The sequence below is a fragment of the Mirounga leonina genome, unplaced genomic scaffold (genome assembly GCF_011800145.1).
Source record: "Mirounga leonina isolate KUSES-001 unplaced genomic scaffold, KU_Mleo_1.0 Mir_129, whole genome shotgun sequence".
Taxonomy (NCBI): Eukaryota; Metazoa; Chordata; class Mammalia; order Carnivora; family Phocidae; genus Mirounga; species Mirounga leonina.
Window position 1 is genome coordinate 76,856,847 of NW_023270323.1, and position 22,315 is coordinate 76,879,161.

Here is a 22,315-nt window from a genome sequence, read left to right on the forward strand (position 1 = left end):
CCTGAGCCTCACTTCCTCAGGGATCCCTCTCAGGATTGCAGAAGATGAACAAGGAAGTGCCCAGCAGGCCCCTGACCACAGCGGTGTTCCCCCCTGACCTCCCCCCAATACAGTTCTTACAGCTGCTCTGACCCCTGGGCTCACCTTCCCCAGGCACTTTCCAACCTGGAGGACTTCATGTTTAGGTTAAAACGAGGAGGCTGTGTGAATTTCGGCAAGAGGGCCCCCTTTCGGCAAAAAGCAGCAGAAGTTCCCATGCGGCAACTTTGGGGGGCACGTAAATAAGGAATCTAGTACCAGTAGAAATCATAAAGCTGTCTCTCGATTTTGCAGGCTGCACGCGGTCGGCCACTCTTTGCCCCAGGGGTGTCGATGCTGGAAGAACTGGGCATGAGGTCAAGACAGGATTAAGGTCAGGGGCGCCTGGGTGGCTCAGTTGGTTAAGCGACTGCCTTCGGCTCAGGTCATGATCCTGGAGTCCCGGGATCGAGTCCCGCATCGGGCTCCCTGCTCGGCGGGGAGTCTGCTTCTCCCTCTGACCCTCCTCCCTCTCATGCTCTCTGTCTCTCATTCTCTCTCTCGCAAATAAATAAAAAATCTTAAATTAAAAAAAAGAAAAGACAGGATTAAGGTCAGACCCCAGCTCCAGAACCCACGACTGCACAGGACACAAGTCTCAGCTCTGCCTTTACTGTGTGGTCCTGGGCAAGTTCTCTAACGTCTCTGAGCCTCGAGTTCCTCATCTCTAGAACAGGAGCAGTAATAGTACCCGTGGCCTACCGTGGCATGAGATAATGACTGCAAAGGGCTGAGCTGGTGGCCCTCAGTGGTCACTAGCATGGTCATTACCATGTGGGCGGTGAGCCTTGGGCAGGTGCCCTAAACTTCCTGGGCTTCCAATAACTCCTCTGGGAAATCAAGACTGTAAGGATGAGCATTTCAGAGTTGTTATGGGAGTCAGTGAGGAATAAATCAGGGTGCCCACGCTCCTGGGCCTGTGGACTGCCCCCTCCCCCATCTTCAGAGCCAAAATGGCAGGTGGGACCCTCCTGCCACATCTGACCTTCCGTCTCTTGCCTCCTCTCCCTCTGAGGTTCTCTGCTGACAAGGACTCATGTGACAGATGGGTGCCGCCTGATAACCCGGAATAACTTCTCATCTTAAGGTCACACGTGCACAGCCCCGAGCTGGTGCTTAGTCAGCGCTGGTTGCAGCTGGATTTGGTGGAGCTGAGGCCATGATGTCCCTGACCATCCTCTGAGCACCCGCCATGTGCCTGGCACGTTCACCATCTGAGTTTGAATCCAGACTCCACCCCTCCTTGGATCTGTGAATTTGGGCGCAGGTTAAATCACTTCACCTCTCTGAGCCCGTTTCTCCATCTGTACAGTGGGTATAACAGCAGGATTCCCCTCTTCCCCTGCAAAAGGGATAACATGGAGCCCAGACGAGTGTGTGGGTCAGTGGCTTGAAACCTGCTCCAACACATGCTGGCTGTGTGATGTCGAGCTACTTCCTTAACCTCTCTGGACCTCCATGTCCTCATCTGTACCATACCCTCATGCTGAAGTGGTGAGAAAGGTCATGACAGAGTGTGAGAATACTGGAAATCTGGGTGGGCTATGCGCACCTGCTTCAAAACAAAACAAAGGGCAAAACAACGGTCGGTTATTGAGAGCTTATGTGCCAGACGCTATGCTTTGCAGGCTCTATCCGGTTCACGAGGTTAGCTCCATTTCTCCAGTGATGAAATCAGAGCTCGCAAAGGTTAAAAACTTCATTAAGAGCTAGAGGTCGCAGAGCCTTGAGGTGAACCAGCACCCACTGCCCTGGGTTTGGCCTCGTTAGAAACAAACGGCATTCTGAGTCTCATGTTCGATGTAACATTTGTTATTTTATTGGAAAAAGCTGGTATTAACATATTTATAATTTTATTCAACAGTTGAATAATCTGAGATACCGAAGAAAACCAGAATGCACCCATGAGCTACGGAATCCAAAGTGATCAGGTCTGCCTACCTACCACCACATACCCGACGCCACCAAGAGCTCAGTCCTCAGAGTATTAGAATAAAAACAGAACAACCCAACAACTTCACAATGACTATGTGAACGCTCATACATTCAAGAAGAGCAGAAAATTTAAACAGTAAGAAGCAGAGTTTGTGACTATTTTACTGGCCCATCTGCCACATACGTCTAGTCTTGCCCCCCCTCCCAACATGTGTCATTATTCACAACTTGCTTTGGACATCACGACTTTCCAGGGATCTGAAGACATGCTTTTCCTCTAAGATCAATTTTCTTTCTTTCTTTTCCTTTTTGGCTTGGTATCCAAAGTTTAAAACAGGAGTAAAGAACCAGGAACTGTATTAAGACCTCCCTTTGAATGCAGTGTTAAGGGTTGTTACTCTGTAGACGGTAAATGTGAAATCTACCATCTGGTAGTAACCTCCAACTGCAAAAGCAAGTCTCCTCTTAGCGTCTGAATCACAAAGGGAAACGGATTGTGCCAAATATCCGCGTAATTGTGTAAGGCCCTCAGAGCTGGATTTTGGCTTCAACAGGTTTTCTATACAAGGTACCACATTCTTGAACCTCTTTACAAAGGGGGGAAAAAAAGGAATCCAATCCTGTGATTGTTAATTTTAATTAGAATAGATATGTACATATAATACTGTCCAGGTCACCTGGATTTTACAGTGATATATAAACAAACATTCTTCATTCATGTTGATTTAAAAAACAAAAAAAACCCAAAACGAAACAACGGACTCATTTCCTTGTGTAAATATCATATGGCGAGAAGTGAATGCACATGCGTTTTGTGCTTTGACACACACAAAGGTATACCATTATCCACTGAGAAAAATCTCGGGTGGGTCTGATTCCTGGGTTGGGTTACTTCTTGTAAAAAAAAATGTTGGCTTCGGCCTCTGCACTCTGTTCTCTGAATCCCACGCACAGCCAGTGGTTCGCTGTAATTGTAGGCAGAGAAGATGAGTAGGGGGTGGGGGACATGGTCTCCACCACCACGTGGTAGGAGCAGGTGCTGCGGAGACAGGCGTTCTCTGAGGCCCTCAGGAAAGAGTCCTCCGAGGCCGGGTCATTAAAGAAAATGTATCTTGAAATGGTCATAACATGCAATTTCCACCTGGAGGCAGCTCAGTGCACCTGAACAAGGGGCTGGGGCACAGATGTGGGTGCAGCGAGGCGCCCCCAAGAGGGTGGGGGTCTGAAGTCACCACACAGAGCTTGGCACCACCGGGGTCTTCTCCATTCTCCGTGCTGCGGCTCGGGTCGCCCCGGACCCTCGTCATCGCCCACCTCCCAAGATGAAGAGGTATTTCCAGAACCTTCCAGGCAAGAACGCTGCTTTAATGCGAGCTGCCAACGTGGTGGCTCGGAAAGCGCCCAGTGCTCGGGATTCCTGACTCCACCACTTGGTCGCTGCGTGCCTTAGACAAACTGTTCGTTCTGTCGGGGCCCGCTGCCTCGTGTGTATAGTGGGGATGGTAATTATTCCACCTTTCGTCCCTGGCGCCTGGCACAGAGCCTGGCACTCAGTGAGGGGCTGGTGTTTATGGAGTAAGTGAACGGACACCCACCTTACAGGGTCACGGACAGGGCCCATGTGAGTTCCCACGAGGTGCCCAGTGACCGTGAAGCAGGACAGGAGAGCCCCACGGAGCGGGGACTGAATCCACGCACCTAACGGGCCGAGTACTGTGCCTGGCCCCCGGCCCACGCTCAGCAAAGGCTGGGTACATGGTGAGAAGAACAGGCACACACACACGGGCGGGTTCCAGTGCCCCCTTTCCTCTCAGGAAACGCCGGACCTGGGGTATTGAAAGACACTAAAAGAGGAGCTTGCACCTGCCAATTCTCAGCATGAATTCACGATCCAAAAGGCCAAGGGAAGACCCTCGGCTCTGAGACAGTGGAAATTGCTCCATTGATAACCAAAAGAATCCCTGGCTGGCTTGTTTGAGTCTGTCCTCTGTCCCCAGAGCCCTGATCTGGGGCCTGGGGGGGGCGGTTCCCAGGGCGCCCACTTCCCCTGAAAGTTGCTGCTGGAAGAAGACAAGCATGAACCCAGAGATGTCTAAGTCCTAATCGTGGAACAGGCAGCTCACGGTTAAGTACGGGAATGAAGGGCCTAGACCCCAAGGCCACGATCACGTCCATTTCACGGTCTGTGGCTGTGAGCCCTCCTGACTCCTGTCTTCAAACAGAGAGTGTGGCCAGCAGAGGCCGCCTGGGCCGGAGGGACAGGGCCGCTCCAGGCTGCGCTGCTCGTGTCCGGGACGGGGCTCCACGCGCACCTAGTGCATCTCGGAGTTCACCTTGTCCTGGAAGATGTACAGGTTGTTGGTGGCCGCGATGGCGATAATGTTCTCGGCCGGGTGCCAGGCCGTGTGCAGGATCTTCTTGGTGAAGTCCAGGCTGTCCACACTGATGTCATCCCGCCTGCGCTTGCCACCCACACACACGCGCCGCGGCTTGAGCACGGCCCGGGGCTTGCTGCTCTCCCTCGACGCCTCCAGGGTCACGTCGCGCTTGGTGTTCCGGTCAAACATGCGGAAGAAGTTGTTGTAGGCCCCGGTCATGATGACGCTGGCGGGAGGAGGAGAGACGTCAGGTGGGGAGGAGGCCAGTGGCGATGTGCCACATCCCCGGGGACAAACCCTGGGCTGCAGGGCCACCCCCTCCCCCAGGGGAAGAGACAGTCCGGTCCCCACCTTCCCTCCTCTTGGGCTCTGGTCCTCCCTCACAGCTCAGCTGCCATCCACACGCGGGCTCCCCTAAGACCCCTTAATGCTCTGCCCCAGACACCACGGAGAAAATTCTCCCGCGCTCTCCCTTGCCTCCAGGAGAGGCCTGGCCTTCCAGAGAGACTAGGCACCAGCAGAGGGCAAGTCAACACACAAGCCGCCGGCCCAACTGCAGACTCCAAGGCCGACCCAGGGCTGGCCCCGACCCCAGCCGCCGCACCCTTCACCGCAGGCACCCAGCACCCTCCTGTTCTGAGTCAAGACTAAGTGCTCTTTGCACACCAGTGCTGGGCAGGCGTTCATGCCCTTCCCTGTCCTGCTAGAGAATCTGACATTCGTGATCCACTGTGTTTCTCTTCCCCCCACCTCCCCCAAGGAGAAGGGGTTCCTGGGGCGTGGGAGAAAGGCCGTGTCAGTCTGCTGGGACAGCGAGGATGCAGCTATGGGGCCTGGGCCTAGAGAAGGGGTTCTGGGGTTTGGCTCAGGAGAGGCCCTGGAGCAGCCAGGCAGGGAGAGGGGGGCAAAATAAGGAGGAGGGAGGGGATTCCAGGAAATGAGGTTCCCCTCAACGTTCTTCAGGGGGGTGCGTACAGATTGGAATTCCTTTCCTCCCTTGGGAAGCTGAGCGTGTTTCTTGGGGGCATCACTGCTCCGAGACAGAGCCCCGTGGACCCCTAGTTTACAAGGGTTATGCACATGGGCCATGTCTTCAAGATCGCCCAAGTCAGGGGAACAATGCAGACGAGCAGGAGATGCCAGAGGCAGACGTCCCCCGGACAGACCAGGAGACGTTGTCGTATCAGGCACCTGGGCTTGGGAGGTCAGACGCTCACGGAGGGGTTCGGGGGCCCTGGATGATGGTGAGTCACAGCCTGAAAGTGACATGTCTCCTTGTAACGTGTTCCCTTCCGTGGGAGAACGTGGGCTGGTAAACAGACACGGGGAGAGTAGACGCAGGGCCCTCCCTCCCCGCAGCATCTCTACCAGAGCCGGTGGGCCATCTCTCAATGTCAGCCCCTTCTAGATGGTGGGGAGGCCTCACAGCGGCCTGGCTCCTGGACCTGCCCAAGGGGAGCAATCTCCCTGGCAGAGGGCAGGGGCTGGGCTGACAACCGTCTGACTCCTTTCTCACTGAGAAGGCGGCCCCTCGGAGTTCCGATCCTTCCCAGGAAGGACCTCGGGTTCTCGGGGCCTGGCGAGTCTGGGCCAATAGTTCCTTGGAGGGAAGTAGAGGCTTTGGGTTCCCACCCACGAACGGCTTCAGCGCCTCCACTGCCCGCCCTGCGCATGTGGTTTCTGGAGACGGCCTGCACCCACAAGGCGAGGCTTTGTGCCAGAGTCCACAATCCGCAGTGCTACCCTCTGGTGTCCCCTCCCCTGCCACCCAAACTGCTTTGTCAGACCTTGTGTTGCAAGATCAGTGGGCGAGGGAGGGTGCTTGAGGGCAGTGAGGGTGGAACACCTCCTCCAAAAAGCGGTTCTTCTGCGATGTTCCTGGGGTGTCCAGGCAGACCCAGGCGGGGGTCACCTGGACCCCAGCAGAGGACGGAGGGCACATGCCAAGTGGGTGACTGGAGAAGAGCTCCATAAAGAGGTTATGCACAAATGTTCTGGAAGGTTCTAAAGGAACCACAGGGAAAGTGCCGAGCCCTGGGGCTGCAACATCCCCCCAGGCCTGAGGGGTGAGGGGAGGAAGGCTGACAGAGAGACAGATCTGTGTGAAGAAGGTAGCTGACTAGACCTGTGCCCACAGGGACACAGTTGGCTCAGAGGACAAGGAGGGACGTGGGACAAATACCCCATCTCTCTCTGCTGCCCTCAGACCTCCTTCTGGTGTCCCCACTGGTTAAAGCTGGCCACAAGCCAGAGGGCACGACGGCCGAGCCAGCCCCTGGTGGTCGGGAGCCAGAGGGGCAGGCGGGGGACGCCTCACGGTGCTAGCCACCATGGGCAAGCGTCTGGGGGGCCTGTCTCTACCACTCGGTGGGGGCTCCTGGGGCAGGCGTGTCTCGCCTGAGCCCCAAGGCCTGGCTTGGCCTCACTGGGGGAGCAAATGCTGACCCGCAGCCGCAGCCAAACAGAACGGGGCCAAGCCGAGCGCCCTGGCCCGGTGCTCGGGGAGAAGGCCGCAGATGCTCTGTGAACCGTAGGGAAGGAAGGGCCAGAAGCTTCTCTTGTTCACTATGGCACCTGCATATCAGAGCACCCCGTAGGTGCTCTAGGGGTATGAGTGAGTGAATGCAGCAGAAGGGTCACGGGCCTTCACAAAGACCCCCAGGGGCAGTCCTAGGAAAGCAGGAGGCCGCCTCACCCATCCCCGCTCTGCACCTGACCTGGGACAGGGCGGGGCGGGAGGAGGGGCGTCTCTGCAGCTGTGCCTGGGGGAGGGGTGCAGCCAGGCAGTTCGGCCTTTTCTGGAGGTCTGTGGCATCTCTGGCGGGGAAGGCAGGCTGGCTCTACTCTCTTCTGTTCCCTAACTCCGTCTCTATAACCTTAATCTGTGGGAACAAACCCATTGCTTGTACAGACAAAGATGTGGCTCGTGGGGAGGTGCAGGGCCGCGCTGTTTGGGGGCGGGTGGGGAGAGGCCTTCCCGCTCCCACCTTCCAGAAGAAGCCCCTCTCCTCACACATCAGCTTGTCCCGAGGACGGCCGGGTTGGCTCGAACGTCCCCCCAGGTTATGACCCGTGAGGCCTCTCCTGCGTAGCACGGCTCCCCCCGTGTGAGAACGGGGAGTGGGCCGGTGACTTCGTCATTGGAAGCCAAGCCCATAGGGCTGCCCTCAGAGCTGGCGTGCGGGCCAGTGGCAGCCCTTGGAATCCAGGCATCTGGCCACCACAGCCAACAGCAGACGGTCCAGCGTGGGACGCTCGGCCGGGCCAGGCCATCACCCGAGTACCCTCCCTCGAGCTGCAGCTCAGAACTGAGACCAGGCCGCGGGAAGGGGACAGTGGACAACAGGTCAGAGACCCAGAGCTGTTCTCCTGCAGAAAGACAGGCCCCCAACATCAGGCCCCAGGGAACCCACTGGAGACCTAGGGACGCCAGTCAGTCCAGGGGGCTCCCGGGGCCCAGCCCGTGGAGCGCCCGTGTTCGGGGCTTTAGAAGGCCCATGCCGGAGGACAGAGCTGGGGACCAGGACCAGATGATGTCAGCATTGCCACCAAGGCTGAGGGGCAAGAGGGGCCACCCTGCGGCCCAGTGCCAGAGTCCCAAGGCTGACGGGCAGGGGGGCTGCAGGGGGCTCGTTGGTTAACTCTTGCAATAATGAGTGGACATTCAGGGACAGATCCTCATGCAGCCCGGGAGGTGACGACCCCACTGGGGAGTTTCTGCACACATCTCTTGCTTTCCAGAAAAGGAGGTATGTTTTCTCGAAAGCTCCACCCGGGTCCCTGTGGTGGACAGTGGATGGGAAACCCCGGCCCCCGGGGCCACCCCCGAGGGTGTACGCGACCCAGCTCTTGTCCATCCTCAGATACCCTGAGGGTGGTTTGACTCCAGCCCTTCTCCTCTACCTTCACCGCACACATCACCCTCGTCTCTGGCCCCAAGGGACGGCTACAACAGCCTGCTCACTGGTCCCCCTGCTTCTGACCCCCAAGCCCATTATCCCCCATGCTGGACTCTCTCACGGCACCCACCCCAGGGAGGCCCAAGAGCACTTACTCACCCTGAGACTTAACCTCTGCCCTCAGCACCGAGCTATGGCCACATCCATTGGCCCTCAACATCAGCTATGGCCACTTCTTTCCTGAGGCTTCTGCCATGCTGTTCCCTATGCCCCAGTGCCCTTCCACCCTCTGTGGGCAAATTCCTACTGGTTTCTTGAGACTTGAGGGCACCTCCTCCAGGAGGCCATCCCCAGACCCCTCCCCTGATGGGCCCCCAGCCACTCCCCTCCTGCCCAGGGCTTCCCTCTGAGCTTTGCTCTAGTCTGTGCCCTGCAAACCACAGGGTCCTGCCACGTAGGCACCGGGTCCCATCTCTGCTGTGTCCCTGGTGCCCTGTGCTCTTGGGGGTCCCAAGACTGAAATCTGCAGATCCCAGGCTCATACCTGCACAGACAGGAAGCATGTTAAGGGCAGACTGTGCCACATGCCCTGCAGAGGGGGATGCTCAGACCTCCGGGTCACCAGCTGGGATGAACTCTGACCTCCTGACCCAGGACAGCAACGCATCAGGCCTGTCTGGCTCAGCAGACAAGGGCGGAGTCGGAGGGACCCGCCTGTGGCCCTGCCAGATTCCCCCCTCACTTGCACAGCAGGTGCCCCCTGGTGTCAGGTGCTGGGCCGGGCTGGGCCACGGGGAAGGCCCCCACCTGCCAGGAGCCCACAGCAAATGCACAGGTAGGCCGTGCTGATGAGCCCAGGTGCCCTTGGCCGCAAGCTTTATTAGAAGGTGATTCCTGCTCTCGCTCCCTCCTCGTCACCCACCATGCCCGGCCCTGGGACTCAGGGGACATTGCTGAGATGCCAGCAAGACAAAGGGGGCTCTCCCCTTCCCCCAGGGCGAGCAGCTGTGGCACCCCCTCCTTTGTCTGGCCTCACCCTGTGACCTCCGCCCTGCACCAGGCTGCCCTATTTGGTGGTCACTCCCAGAGCCTGCAGACGAGAGGGGCCACCTGTTGGCCGCAGACCCACCCAGGGTGCTCACAAAACCCACAGCAGCCCTCCTCGGGGGTAGACTCAGGAGCCTGGGGCCAGGGCGCAGCTGTGGTTTCCAACACCCACGCTGGATGGTGAGTCTGAGATCCCCATGGGGCCAAGGCCTCCCCTCCCTGGGCCCAGAGCAGCTGCTGCGGAGCTCAGACTGGGGTCAGGAATGCGGTGGGGCAGCCCCAGGCGCTGGGCGGTCTGGGGCTGGTGACTGGCCTCACGTAAAAAATGGGGTCAGAGGCCTTTCTCTCTCCACCTGCTTTACTTGGGCCTAAAAGGCAAAGGCACGCCCCGAACCCAGGTATTGTGGGCAGGTGCTCGGGCCAGCACCCCCTGGGTCCAAATTCTAGCTTTGCCCTTAACATGCTCCCCCCACCTCCATGCAGGTTTTCCCATCAATAAAATGGGGGTAACGAGGAACCCCAACTCCTGGTGAGCACGGCATGGGATTCTTGGTAAAACGGGGCAGTGTGGGGCTCAGGAAACTCCAAGAGGTATTTCTTGCTTCTAATCATTCCCCTGGCCTGAAGCCCCGGCTTGGTCTGAGACAGGACGCCCCAACTAGGGGAGTGGAAGGAAAGAGTGAATGAGGAATGATTTTCAGGGAAGGGTGCTGCTGGAGCCCCCCCACCGCCAGGCCAGGAAGGCAGAGAAAAGAGGAAGGCAGCCGCCCCCAATCCCCTACCCCGGCTTCTGATCCACCAAGGGGAAGGCCGAGTGAGGTCACTAAAGTCACTGGCAACCCACAAAATTGGGCGGAAGAGGGAGCCCCCTCCCCACCTGCAAGGAGGAGGGTCTCTCATCTCAGAGCACCAGGTCCCAGCTCCCTGCAAACCATGCCCAGACAGAATGGCCCACTGCTTACATTCCAGAAGGTTCCCTTAACAGAGAAAAGCCCCTGCCCCTGGACTGTGTCTAGGCAGGTTGCTTCACCTCTGCTCGCCTCATTTTCTTCATCTGCACGGGGGGGGGGGGGGGGGGGGGACTTCAGTCACCGCTCTTGTCCCCAGGGCTCTTTGCACTGGGCACAGCTGAGGGACCGTCGAGCTCCGGGCTCTATGCGCCCCCTGCTGGCCAAGCGAGGTATCCAATAATCGTGTCCAGGCTGACTGGCTCAAAAAGTAAGCATGTAACAGGAAGCCAATCCGACCTTCCAAGAGACCTTCCCATAGATGCGGGGAGGGTTGTGGGTGGTGAGGTCAATGCCAGGGGAACTATTTAGGAGCGTATTCCCCAGCAGCGACGGGAGCTGCAGGACAGGATGAGGCTAGTGTGTAAGGAGAAGCAGGGAGGCGCAGAGATGGGAACAGAGAAAGCGATGGCCCCAGGGAACACCTGAGCCCTGGGGCAGCCTTGCCTGTACCTGCCCAGAACAAGCTTAGGCTTGTCTGACTTTCTGCAACTGGAAGATGCCTGGTTGACACAAATCTCTTTGTCCCAGGCAGAACAGATCAAGGAGAGCTTCCTGGAGGAGGTGTTCAGGATGAAGTGGAAGGAGGTGGCCCACCCCTGTGCCTTCGGGAACATTAATAGCCACTGACTAGACACTCCTGAGGCCCCGAAGGAGCAGCTCAGGATGGGCTGGGCCCCAGTCACACCCCCAAGGGCACCCCATCCAACAGGGAAGGCAAGCGGAGGCAAGGAGAAAATGTGATAAATGCCAAGACATAGATGGAAGATTCAGGAGGTTGGGCAGGGGGGTGGGGGGAGAGGAGAAGCAAGATGGAGAGTGCCCTGAGGGCTTCCTGGAAGAGACAGCCTTCAGTTGAGTCAGTAATCTGAGGTGACAGCAGGAGTGAGCCAGGTGCAATGCGGCCAGGATTTCAGGGTATGGGAGCAGAGCTGGTTGTGAAGGGGAACCACTAAGGGGAGTGGCAGGACCCCCAGGGATGGGGGTGGCTGCCATGTAAAGTGCATGGCAGGAAGTGGCGTGAGAGGCACTGGGAACAGAGCTGAGCTCCAGGCTGGGCACCAACCAGGACAAGCTTGGTGGCTCGTCTCTTGGGAGCCAGGCATGGGCTGTTCACAAGTGCCCCCTGGTGGTGACGTGGAGGAAGGGCGTGCAGCAGTCACCGCCCGTGGAGACCCCCACCCTGGAGTGTTGGAATCCTCTTTTAGCCAGCAGTAAGTCTCTCTCCTGAGATTCTAATGGACCCCCCACCCCAAAAGCCACTGCTGGTGCTCACTCGGGAGCCCCCAATGTGTCAGGGTCTGCAGCTCAGGGGTATTTGAGAAGCCCTGTCCTCACTGGGAGTGTCTGGGGTCAGCCTGAGTGCAGGCACCTGGAGGGAATGCTGTGTGTCCCTTCTGACCCTCTGTGTCAGCCTGGTCTCAAGGCAGGGCTTCCACCCTGGTTTTCTAAGTGTTATTGGACAGAAATCCTGTGATCAGCGTGCTGGTGTCTGATGGAGAGCATTGCCCTGCTCAGAGACCCCCGTGGGCCAGGGGAACCCCAGGACATCAGCAGCAGCTCTAGGGGATCCCTACCCCCAGACACAGTGGCCCAGCCCCACGTGGGGCCAGCCTTTGTGCAGGTGGCTCCCTCCCGGCCCGTCCCTGTGGTTTCTGGGCCCTCCTCCGCACCGCCACCCTATGGTCTCAGCGTAGCCCTTCCTATCCACACCTGCCCGGGGCTGAGCCAGCAATGCGGAATCAGGAGCTCACATCAGGCCACTTCCCGGGTGGGTGGGGCTGTGAGATGTGGCTGGACCTGGGGAACCCCTGCCAGCCCCAGAGGTGCAGGAGCGGGAATGTGCCCCCCCCTCACGGCCCCAGAGGGCCTGACCTAGGGGAGCCGCCAGAAAGAGGCGGGTGCAGCTCTGATGCGGGGTGGTAGGGTTCACGCCACTGGCTGGAGCTCTCCGCCCCAGGGAGGTACAGCCCTCAGTCCCGACAACCCCGGGAAGTGGCCGTGCGGCTAGGGACCCAGACGGACAGTTTCCACTACGGAGACCGGCGCTCAGGGTGGAGGTGGGTGTAGTCATGGACAGCAGCGTCCTATCCTGCCCCAGCGTGGGAGGGCCGAGGGCTCTGGGCGCCGCAAGAAGCCGTGGGCCCCCCTCTGACACCGTCATTCAGCAAGGCTCACGAACGGCACATTCGCACGATGCTAGGTCAGCAGCCCAGGCCCTGCCCAGCGAGGGGCCTCGGTCCCAGGTCTGGGGGTTACCTGTCGCTTCCGTTCCAGGCACATTCAAACTTGTCGAAAATGCAGTCGTTCTCATACAGGGAACAGAGCTTGCTCCGAAGGTAATCATGGACCTAGTGAGAGAAGGCACAGGCTGAGCTGGGGCAGGGGGGTTCCTGGCCCCTGCAGCGAGAAGGGTCTCCCTGAGGAGTGAGGGGCTATGCCCTCGGGGGTTCGGATGGCCCTCCCGACTCAGCCCTGCTTATTGAGAAGGGCCCACCGCCTGTCACGGCCGACCCCTGAGCTGTGGCCAGAGAGGGGACAGTCACAGTGACAAAGGGAACCACACTGTAGGGACCAAATCCTGGCTCCACCCCCTACCCCAGCTGTGTGATCCTGGACAAGTGACTTCACCTCTCTGAGCCTTGGTTTCTTCCTCCTTCGAGTGATAAGAGCACATACCTCATGGACTGTTGTGGGATCAACCCAAGGAGGCTGCCTGGTGTGGGGTCCTGCCCTCTGAGGTTAGTAACAGTCACCATGAGCACAAATCATGGAGGAAAGGGGAAGGCGAACGCACACGGGCCTCTCGAACATGATCTCAGTAGGTGGCACTTGTCCTGTTTTGTGGATGAGGCACTGACCCTCAGAGAGGGTGAGTAACTGGCCCAAAATCACACAGCTTATAAGTGGAAGACCAGGACCCTTTTCCAGAGTCACCTGATACCACGGGACAGATGGCGATGCCCCTGTGGCCGCGTCCACCTCCCAGCAGCCTGATCCCCAAGCTCTACACCCAGAGGGCCTCATGGGGGCTGGCTCCCTGCAGAGGATGTGGTCCTGCCCCCTGGGTGGGGCAAGGGGAGGGGACAGCGGTAACCCAAAGCCTGAACGCCTGTGCGACCCAGAGAGTCACTTAACCTCTGTAAGCCTTAGGTTTCCCACCTAGAAAGGGGGGTCATGAGACCCCCCCAAGCAGACAAGTGTGGGGCAAGGCACCGATAGGTGTTTGGGACCCTGATTAACTGTGGAGGGACAGACAGAAATACAGCTCAACTCCTGTTGGGCAGCGACTCGGGCCACAAGCCAAGGGTCAAGGGTGGGGGGGGGTGGGGAGGGGAGAGGAAAGAAAAAGGGGTTCATCCTTTTCTGTCTGGGAACCTCTTACTCATCTTTAAAAGGAGGGGTGCCCCACCGGCCGCCCCCATGGGTCCCCAGGCTGAACCGTCTTGTCCCCTCTGGGGTGTCAGGGGCATCTGTGGCTCCTGCCCCGACTTTCTGTGTTCGTGTGGACCCCCTCCCCTGCGAAGGTTCGCCCCGGTCTCACACAGTAACTTCCCTACCTGCCCGCCCGCCCATGAAGGGGGCTCCACGGCCCTTCCCCACCCCCACCTCCACCTGCACTCCTGTGCGATCCTCTCCATGCTCTGATGACGAAGCACAAGGGGGACCATCTAGCCGCCAAGGGGATGGGCAAGAGGCCCATCGAGGCTGCCCACTGCTGAGCCCCTGGTCACTCCAGCGTCCCCCAGCCTTCCCGGCACAAAGGCCACCAACAACAGCATCCCTCCCCACACCTCTTGTCGGTCCCACCCCACATGCAGCTGGTCCAGAATCCAAAGTGATCCAGAGCCCAGCTGCTTCTCCCCACGTCCTGTGCAGCTACCTCTCCAAGACCAGCTCCCAACTCGTGGTAAACTCCTCCTGACTGCTCTCCCGTGGCTGCCCATGCCCCCCAGCCCCAGTCTCTCTCCATGGGCAGCCAGGGAGACCCCGAAGAAACCAAGCTGGATCATGTCACACCGCTGCTCAAGACCCTCCAGGGCTCACAAACCCCCTGGGCTCTGCCCCCAATCACCTCTCTGACCCCAGACTCTTCTTCTCTCCCCCCTGCTCACGCTGCTCCAGCTAGCCCCCCACCATTCCTTGACCACGCTAACCATGTGCCTGCCTCAGAACCTTTGCACTCACTGTTCCCTCCTCCGGGAGCACCTTCCCGCCAGATGGCTGATACCCTCACCTTCCTCAGGCTCCAGCACCCCTACTTTCTTTGCCTCAGCCCCTGGTTTGCTTGTCACACTTTTTGCAGCCTGTGATTATTTTGTCTATTTGCTTGGTTTCCGGCCATCTTTCCTGTTGGAACGGACGCCCCTCGAGGCAGGATCTGTCTTGTTCCTCACAGTTTGCCACTGGGGTGAACAGGGCCTGGTACATCACAGGAGCTCAATGCACTTTTTAGAATGAATGAGTGGGGTTAGAGACTTGACTCATGGCCCTCCAGGTGCTGCAAGGCTCTGGGTCTGGGGGAGGGCATGCAGTGGGGAGAGGATGGGCCTGCATCCCCAGCCAGAGGCTAGGAGGAGAAGGGTGAGCCTTGCAATGCGCTGAGAAGGAGGCCGAGAGGCAGGAAGGGGAGGGCGCAGGGGGCTGTGTGCGGGACCCAAGAGAGGAGGCCGGGGTGGGGGTCCTGTGCATCTCCAAGACCTGCAGGGAGGGAAGCAGAGGGTAGGGCTCCGGGACACCTGCGAACGGCCCAAACCTGGGTCAGGGACTCCCGCCCTCCTCCCATGGTGAGCATGGCCGTGGGGGAGGGGGGAGCACCTGCCTCCATGGGAGCCAGCACTGCCAGGGAAAAGGTGACATAGAACCCCAGCAGGAGGAATCATGCCAGGTGACATTACAGCCCCAGGCTGCCTCTGATGGGACACTGGCCTGCTTGTGAGTCCCCGAAAAAAAGGGGAAACAGATGTGGGAGGGCGCTATTTCTTTCACACAGGTGCCACCTCGGGGAGCCTCCCCCGCCCAGTGAGCCCCATGGCCTGAGGCCACATCACGCCAAGGCTCACTGTGTGCTTGTCATCCAGGACCCTGGAGGGTGAGGCTGCGACTCCTACTTCTCCCTGAGCCCAGGGTCTAGCCAGGCACAGAACACACCTGCCGAATACGTGTAACGACTCAGATGAGTGGGGATAAATGGTGCCTGGCTTCACTGCTGGCCACAGACGAACTCTCGGGGGCTCGCATTCAACCCCCCCAGGTCTGCACTGCTGTGTGCACTCCGCTCCCTGTGCGGTCTCAGCACCCTCGCTGATGCACTCGTCCGAGCACCAGCACGCACCGGTCTCCCGCTCCCTCTCCTGCAGGGTGAGCGCTCTCAGGAGGCAGGGCAAAGAAGAGCGTGGGCTCCCGGGAAAGCAATCCCAGGTGCGCGGGTTGCCAGCTCTGCTCCAGCAGATACACCATTTAATTCCATTTTCTCCAAACAAAATGGGATCGACAGAACACTGGCCCCACTTCCCAGGGCAGCTGTGAGGCTTTAGAAGAGGAAAAGTGTGCCAAGGACTCAGCTCAAGGCAGCGCATGCTGAGGGTTGGCTCACTCAACACCCATCCCCAACCCCTCTCCCCTACCTTCCTCAGAGAGGCTGTACAACTACTCATTCCCCAGCCTGGTCACAGAGCCATTCTGGCCAACAACTTGTAAGAAGTCTTCTGAGGAGTGTTCTGGGAAAGCTTCTGTGCTCCCAAGAAAACATCCAACAGACCCAACCAGCACAGACTTTCACATTTCCTCCTATTTCCTTCCTGGAATGTAGGCACAGTTCCTGGAGGTGAGGCAGCTATTTTGCCACCATGAGGTGTCACACATGAAAGCAGGGAACCGATATACAAATGATGGTGGACTAGATCACAGAAGGAGCTGTTGGGACACCAAGGCGGTCCCAGAGCCACTCGCAGTTCCTGGATGCCCCCTTCCAGACTTCTGAAGGGAGAGAAGTCCCTATGTGTTCAGCACTGCGATTCAGCCAACCACAGCCCTGCTGAGCACAATTCTAGAGCATAAGAGCCAAAAATATTAGTTACTGTGCTGGTTTTATAGAACTATTGTTATTTTAGAATCAGTAGGCCAGCAGGCCAGAAGCCAAGCACCGGCTCTCAGCCTTGTCTCCAGAACAGTCTCCTTCCACTTTATTGGGTCCTCATATGCTCTGAAGATCTCTGGAAGCTATGGACCCTCTCCCTGCAAAATGCCTGTATTAAACATAGCACCTAGTTTCAGGGTCTTTGGGCCTTTACTGACTCCAGGGCCTCGGAAGCCTGAGGGCCCCGTGGACTTAGAGAGAGTCATTTCCTGGGCTGGCTGTAAAAGGGGCTGGTCACTCCTGCACCTGAACCAGGGCTGTGTCATGTCTGCCCCAATCTCCAGCCTCTGCCATCTCCTGAGGGTCAGGGGAGGGGGCTGATCCCCCCTAGGGTGGGCAGTGTGAAGAGGGGCCTAGGTGACAACTGAGGGACTGGGCAGGACCTCTGGTAGACATGTGGCTAGCAACAGGGCTGCCACCAAGAGCCATGACGGCCCTTCCATGAGCCCTTCCCAGGAAGAGGTAGAAGCTCAGGGAAGGGTCTGAAGGGATCAGAAGTCCTTGTGGGCATATGGCCTCCAGACTGAGCTCCCTATCTCTCCCCACAGCTCTGCACCCTTCCCAGTGAGGCCCCCCTGCCTCCCGGGGCACCCCTACTCCAGGCCCCGGCAGGGAGGGAGGACAGAGAAGGGGCTGGAGGGCCCCGAGGGCTCTGCATCCGTCACTGCCCAGCTGCGAGGGCAGGTCCCACTTGTCCTGGCCTCTTGGCACCCAGGATCCCTTCCTGCCAAGTGGAGCTGATGGTGCCCACTTCGCGGGGACAGTAAGGAACAGAGGTGACAAATATAAGTGCGTGACCCCCTGTGGGCACCTAATACTTGGTGACACTGTGAGGGTTTGCCCGGGGCTTCTGGTGAGGTCTTACTCTAACATTTTGTTTTCCACCCCTAACAGAGCTGGGTGAATCATAACAGAAAACTGATAAGTAAATACCGTTCCAGGGAGGGGTCTCCTGCTTCAGCCTCAGTGCCTGGCTTCCAAGGCCTGTGCCTGAGGATCTAGAAACATAGCATCCCCCTCCCCCCCCCACCCAGCCTCGGCCTCCCGCACACGCTCCAGAGGGTGCTCCCTGGGAGTAGGGCAGCTCTTCTCCTGCCTTAACCTGGGCTGCAGACCCCGGCTCCGAGGAGGGACGGCGTCCACACCCTTAGTCACCTGAACCCTCGAACTGGGCAGAGCCTGACGCTTATCCTTATTCCCTTGGGCCCTGGATCACAGAGGCCAGTGAGAGGAGAGCACCCACTGACCCCGCGAGGCAGGACTGAGCAGGTGCTTCTGCTCTCGGCCGAGCTGGGGGCTGGGGACGGACTGCCTGATTTCCTGAGCCTGAGTGTCTTCACCTCCAATACGGGTGTATGAAAGCCACCTCTGTGGCCAGGGACGTCCCCTCCGGGGGGATTCTGGGCACAGGGAAAGGAGGCCGGGGGGTCTCCCACCCCACGGAGGGGCTGCAGCACCTACCTGGTAGGTCTCTATGGGCCTCGCCTCCATGTTCAGGTCCCAGACTTTGACCGTGAGATAATCCCGGGTGAGCATGTACCGGCCACTGTGGCTGAACTTCACGTCCGACACGGAGGAGATGATCTCCGAGAAGAAGGAGCGGTTACTGGGGTCCTCGGGCTCTTCAAACACTGTGGGGACAGAGAATGGACGGCCATCACCAGGCTGCTCGCCCCCACGGGCCAGAATAACAGACAACTCTGTTTCCATCCTGGGCTCTCGCTGGATGGTCCTTCCTTCATTCTTTCATCAAACCTGTAACTAGACACCTGAACGGACCCTCCGAGGAGGGAAGAAGCCGCTTTTGGAACAACGTTTATTGAGCACTTACTCTCAGCCAGATTCTGTGCAGAGCCCTACTGCGCATTACCTCATCTAACCGCCTGATAAAAACATCTGGTCAGTACCACTATCATTCCCATTTCATAGCTGGGAAGACTGAGGCATCGGTGGCCAAAAACCATGCCCAAGACGCAGAGCTAGAAGAAAGTGGCGGAGGAGGATTTGAACCCAGAGCGGCACTCGCTATGCTGTACCCTACTGCCGTCTCCTGGGGATGCTGAACGCCGGGACCACGGGGTGTCCTAAGATGCTTGCACGTGCTGGGCAGTGTCCCGGACGAGGCTGGGCACTGCTCGTGGCCCTGGGCCTCTGCCCAGGCCGCACTGGGCGTTCGCGGCCGAGCCCTGCTGGATTGTGGCAAAATCAAATCTCGCCAGAGATGGAGCTTGAGTCCCATGTGCCACCCGCCAGCCACCTCCTATTGTCTCGGACCAGGAGCTCCACACAGGAATTTGCTTACGTGGCTCCTGAAGGTGACAGCCTGCTGCCCCGAGCGGACGATCCCACTGGGGACAGAGTGCACAGTGAGCGGCTCCCCAGGCGGCGTCCCCTCCCTGCTGCCCCGAAGAACCGGGCCTTCCCCGACACACGGAGGCTCCCACACAGCGGGACCGGCTCTTCCGGGCTCAGTCTGTGGCTGGCCGTCTCACCAGGCTGCCCACCAACCCGCTCACTGGCTAATCAGATCCCACAGTGGCCCTGGTGCAGGGTGGGGACCAAACATGACCCAAGCATCACCGTAGCGAACCAAGCTAACCAAGCATTAGCTCCGTAGGAGCTGGGCTGGGGTGGGCCCAGGAAGCCGGGAAGGGGATGGAGTGGTGGGCTGGCCGCTATTTACCAGCCAGTCTGGAAGGACTTCAACATTTGACAACCTTTCTAGCTGTCCCCATGGAAACCGGCTGAGAGGCTGCCCCTCCTGCTGGGCCCCGAGTCCCCAGCTCTGAAATAGGGAAGCAGAGAGCCGATCACATGCCCCAAGAGGCTCACAAGCGTGCCCCGCCTTCCAGCCCCTCCCAACCTCAAATTCCCTCATCCTACTTCCCAGCTCTGTCCCAGCCCTGTATCCCCCCCATTTGGGACCCCCCCATCTCCCTCCTGTCCCAGGTAGATGTGGTTCCTGCCACTAGGGGTCAGAACAAAAGATGAGTTATAAAGACCTAAAATGTGGTCTGTCTCTTGCACCCCAACTTTGCCCCCCAGGCCCAGCTTGGAGGTTTCCTCTGGCCAGCTTCCACCTAAACCCCCAGGGCCGGCCTAGCTCACTTCGCCCCTGCACCATGTAGAGCATCTGGCAGGCGGTGCAGGGAAGGTCGGTGGGTGGGGACCAAAACCACAGAGGAGCCTCTGCACTGGATGTCACGGAGCCACGGGCTGTGTCTCCTGCCAGCTTCCGGGAGCAAGACACCACAAAGGTCAAGGGCTCAGAGGATGCTCTAATCAATAGCTGGAGACGGAAACACCGAACGGCCCTCGGTCACCTCCGCTCTGGCTGTTCAGGAGCATTTCTGATGGCTTTTTCAGCACAGTAAGACCAGGGCCGCACACAACGAACGGAAAGGGATACTGACAGGTGTGAGAAAATTATATCCAGAAGTTCTTTTTTACTTTTCAAACATTTCTGTGAATTTTTTTGTCAAAAGGTTGCAGACGGTCGTCTTCCGTGTCAATTCCTGTCTCTCCCCCCCCCCCCCCCCAACTGCCCACAGGATCAAGATTCAGGCTCCTACATGTAGCTGACAAGCTCTTTCCTAACTGGGCCCTCATGGGCCTGTTTCTCCAGCCATCCTCCAACGGCCTTTCCGCCAGGGCCCCAGGGCCTCGAAAAGGGTGAAGCAAGCAAGGCCCCTAGGTAAGCACACTGAACAACTCACTGTCAGGGTCGCCTTAAATGAATGCCTCTATCAATGCCCTGCCCTGCCGTTCCAGGCAGCAGAGCAGAGCAGAGTTCAGGCAAGCCCCTGAGCCTGTCTGAGCCCAACTTCCTGGCCTGGAGAACAAAGCATGCTGGGATCTCTGGAGGGAATAACTGGGAGCACCCACCTCAGTGAGGGACTCAAGTAGCTGCTCAGTAAAATCATGTAGCTATTTTTATAATATTTTCTCACTGTTTTCTGTCCCTGAAATCTCCTTTCCCAGTTGTCTTTCCTACCAACTCCTATACATCCTTCAGAACCCCTACTCAAATGCCCTGTTCTATGTGCATCTTGTCCAGATGCTCTCCAAAGAAATTTAAGGCTCACCCTTACTGCCTGCATGGCCTGGGGTACCCTCCTATATGGCATCAGCAGGGCTATGCGGCCACTTCACGGGACTGTGAGCTCTTGGGGCAGGACTCCTTCCTCTGTCGTTGGTCATCTGGTCATCTAAGCATCTCTGCCCAGCCTGGAGCCTTACTCAGAGCCCAGCCCTAGTCACAGAGTGGGCGGATCTCCGGCGCTGCCTGCCAACACTGCCTCTTCTCCGTGCCTCTCCTGATACATTTCTTCCCCAACGTGATTCAATCCCACTGAAGTTTCTAGACCCAGCAGGGAAGCCTGTATCTGCTAGAAGTGGCCTCTGAGTGTCCACAGCTCTTGCTCTGGGTCCCTCTGGGTGGCACTTGCTCCATCCCAGTCCCGTCGGTGTCTCTGATCATGGGTGGGGAGGTGAGGGTGAAACGGAGAGGGCAGAGTTGATCAGACGGGGACAGGGCAAAGGAGGGATCAGAGTCAGACGGCAGAACTGCACTGGCTTGAGCCACACAACCAGGGACAACTGTGCAGGCCAGTGAGGCCTTGGAGAGAAGCGGACAGACATTCGGGAAGGGGCTGCGTGGGGAGCACAGGGAGACGCGGGCCTGAAGGAACAGATGGGGTCCTACTGGGTTGTTGCTCCCGGCTGCCCTGGCATCGGGTCCCCCCTCTGCTCTGATATTAGACAAGGACAGCCACTGAATGATGAGCCCGTGTCCAGGCTAGCCCCACCTCAGGCTCCAGGGAAGGCCCAGGCTAGCCTTGCTGGGCAGAGCTCCAAGAGGAGCTGGGAGGGGTCCGTGCAGCAGAAGGAGAAGGAGTTGGATTGTGGATCACGGGGCACCCCCTGCAATCCTCGGCCACCGGGAAGGTAGACGGTGTGCCAAGTGGGGTGGAACAGGGAGTCACTACAAGGTGGTGGGCACAATGAATGCTCACTGATGAAGAGCTGACAATTGTCATTCTCTGCTAATGACCGTCCCCTGCTCGGCACCGTTTGATGAACCCCACTGGACAAAATAAAAATAAAAATAAAAATAAATCCAACCCTCACTGTGGCCCTGGCCCCACATGATCTGCCCCCACCTCTCTGTCTTGGCACCCATCAGCCTGCCCCTTCTCCCCACTGCAGCCAAGCTCCTCCCACCGGCTGGGGACCCTTAGCCCCGCCTTCTGCTTCCTCTCTTCCCAGGCTCCTCCCACCGGCTGGGGACCCTCAGCCCCGCCTCTGCTCCCTCTCTTCCCAGGCTCCTCCCGCCGGCTGGGGACCGTTAGCCCCGCCTTCTGCTCCCCCTCTTCCCAGGCTCCTCCCACCCGCTGGGGGCCCTTAGCCCCGCCTTCTAACCCTTCTCCTCCCACTCACTGGCTCTTTCATTCTTTGAGGTGCAGAGAAGCCTCCTCGCGCCACCTTAATCAAGAGCCAACTGCAGCAGGGGGACAACCTCAGAAACGTTCCCCGCTTCGATGCTCCCATTTACTTGGCAGTCAGTTTGCCTACGATTGTACTCAGCTCCGTAAGGGCAAGAGCTTGCTCTCGGCACACAGCCTGCCGTCACCCCACCCTCTCCATTCCGGGGGCCTGCAAAGCCAGCAGGCCGGACCTTGCATGCAGATGCAGGACTGCCTTCCCTCCTCCACGATGCCCACCCGGGTCTGAGCATCAGCTGGCCCCCACTGCCAACGTCACCCCACAGTTTATTCTTCCCCAGTCAGCAGCCAGAGGGATCCCGTCAACACACAGCCAGGCCGGGTCACT

At 58.5% G+C, this 22,315-nt stretch overlaps 1 protein-coding gene across 1 annotated transcript in view; it reads right to left on the reverse strand.

Moving 5' to 3' along the window:
• Positions 1-1,881: 1,881 nt before the first annotated feature.
• Positions 1,882-22,315, reverse strand: part of PPP2R2C (protein phosphatase 2 regulatory subunit Bgamma) — a 133,773-nt gene continuing 113,339 nt past the window's right edge. The window contains exons 7-9 of the mRNA XM_035005334.1: positions 17,945-18,114; positions 12,604-12,695; positions 1,882-4,617 (exon numbers count right to left, since the gene is read on the reverse strand). Of these exons, the coding sequence (XP_034861225.1) occupies positions 4,326-4,617; positions 12,604-12,695; positions 17,945-18,114 (554 nt within the window). The 3' untranslated portion in view covers positions 1,882-4,325. The remainder of the gene's footprint in view (positions 4,618-12,603; positions 12,696-17,944; positions 18,115-22,315) is intronic.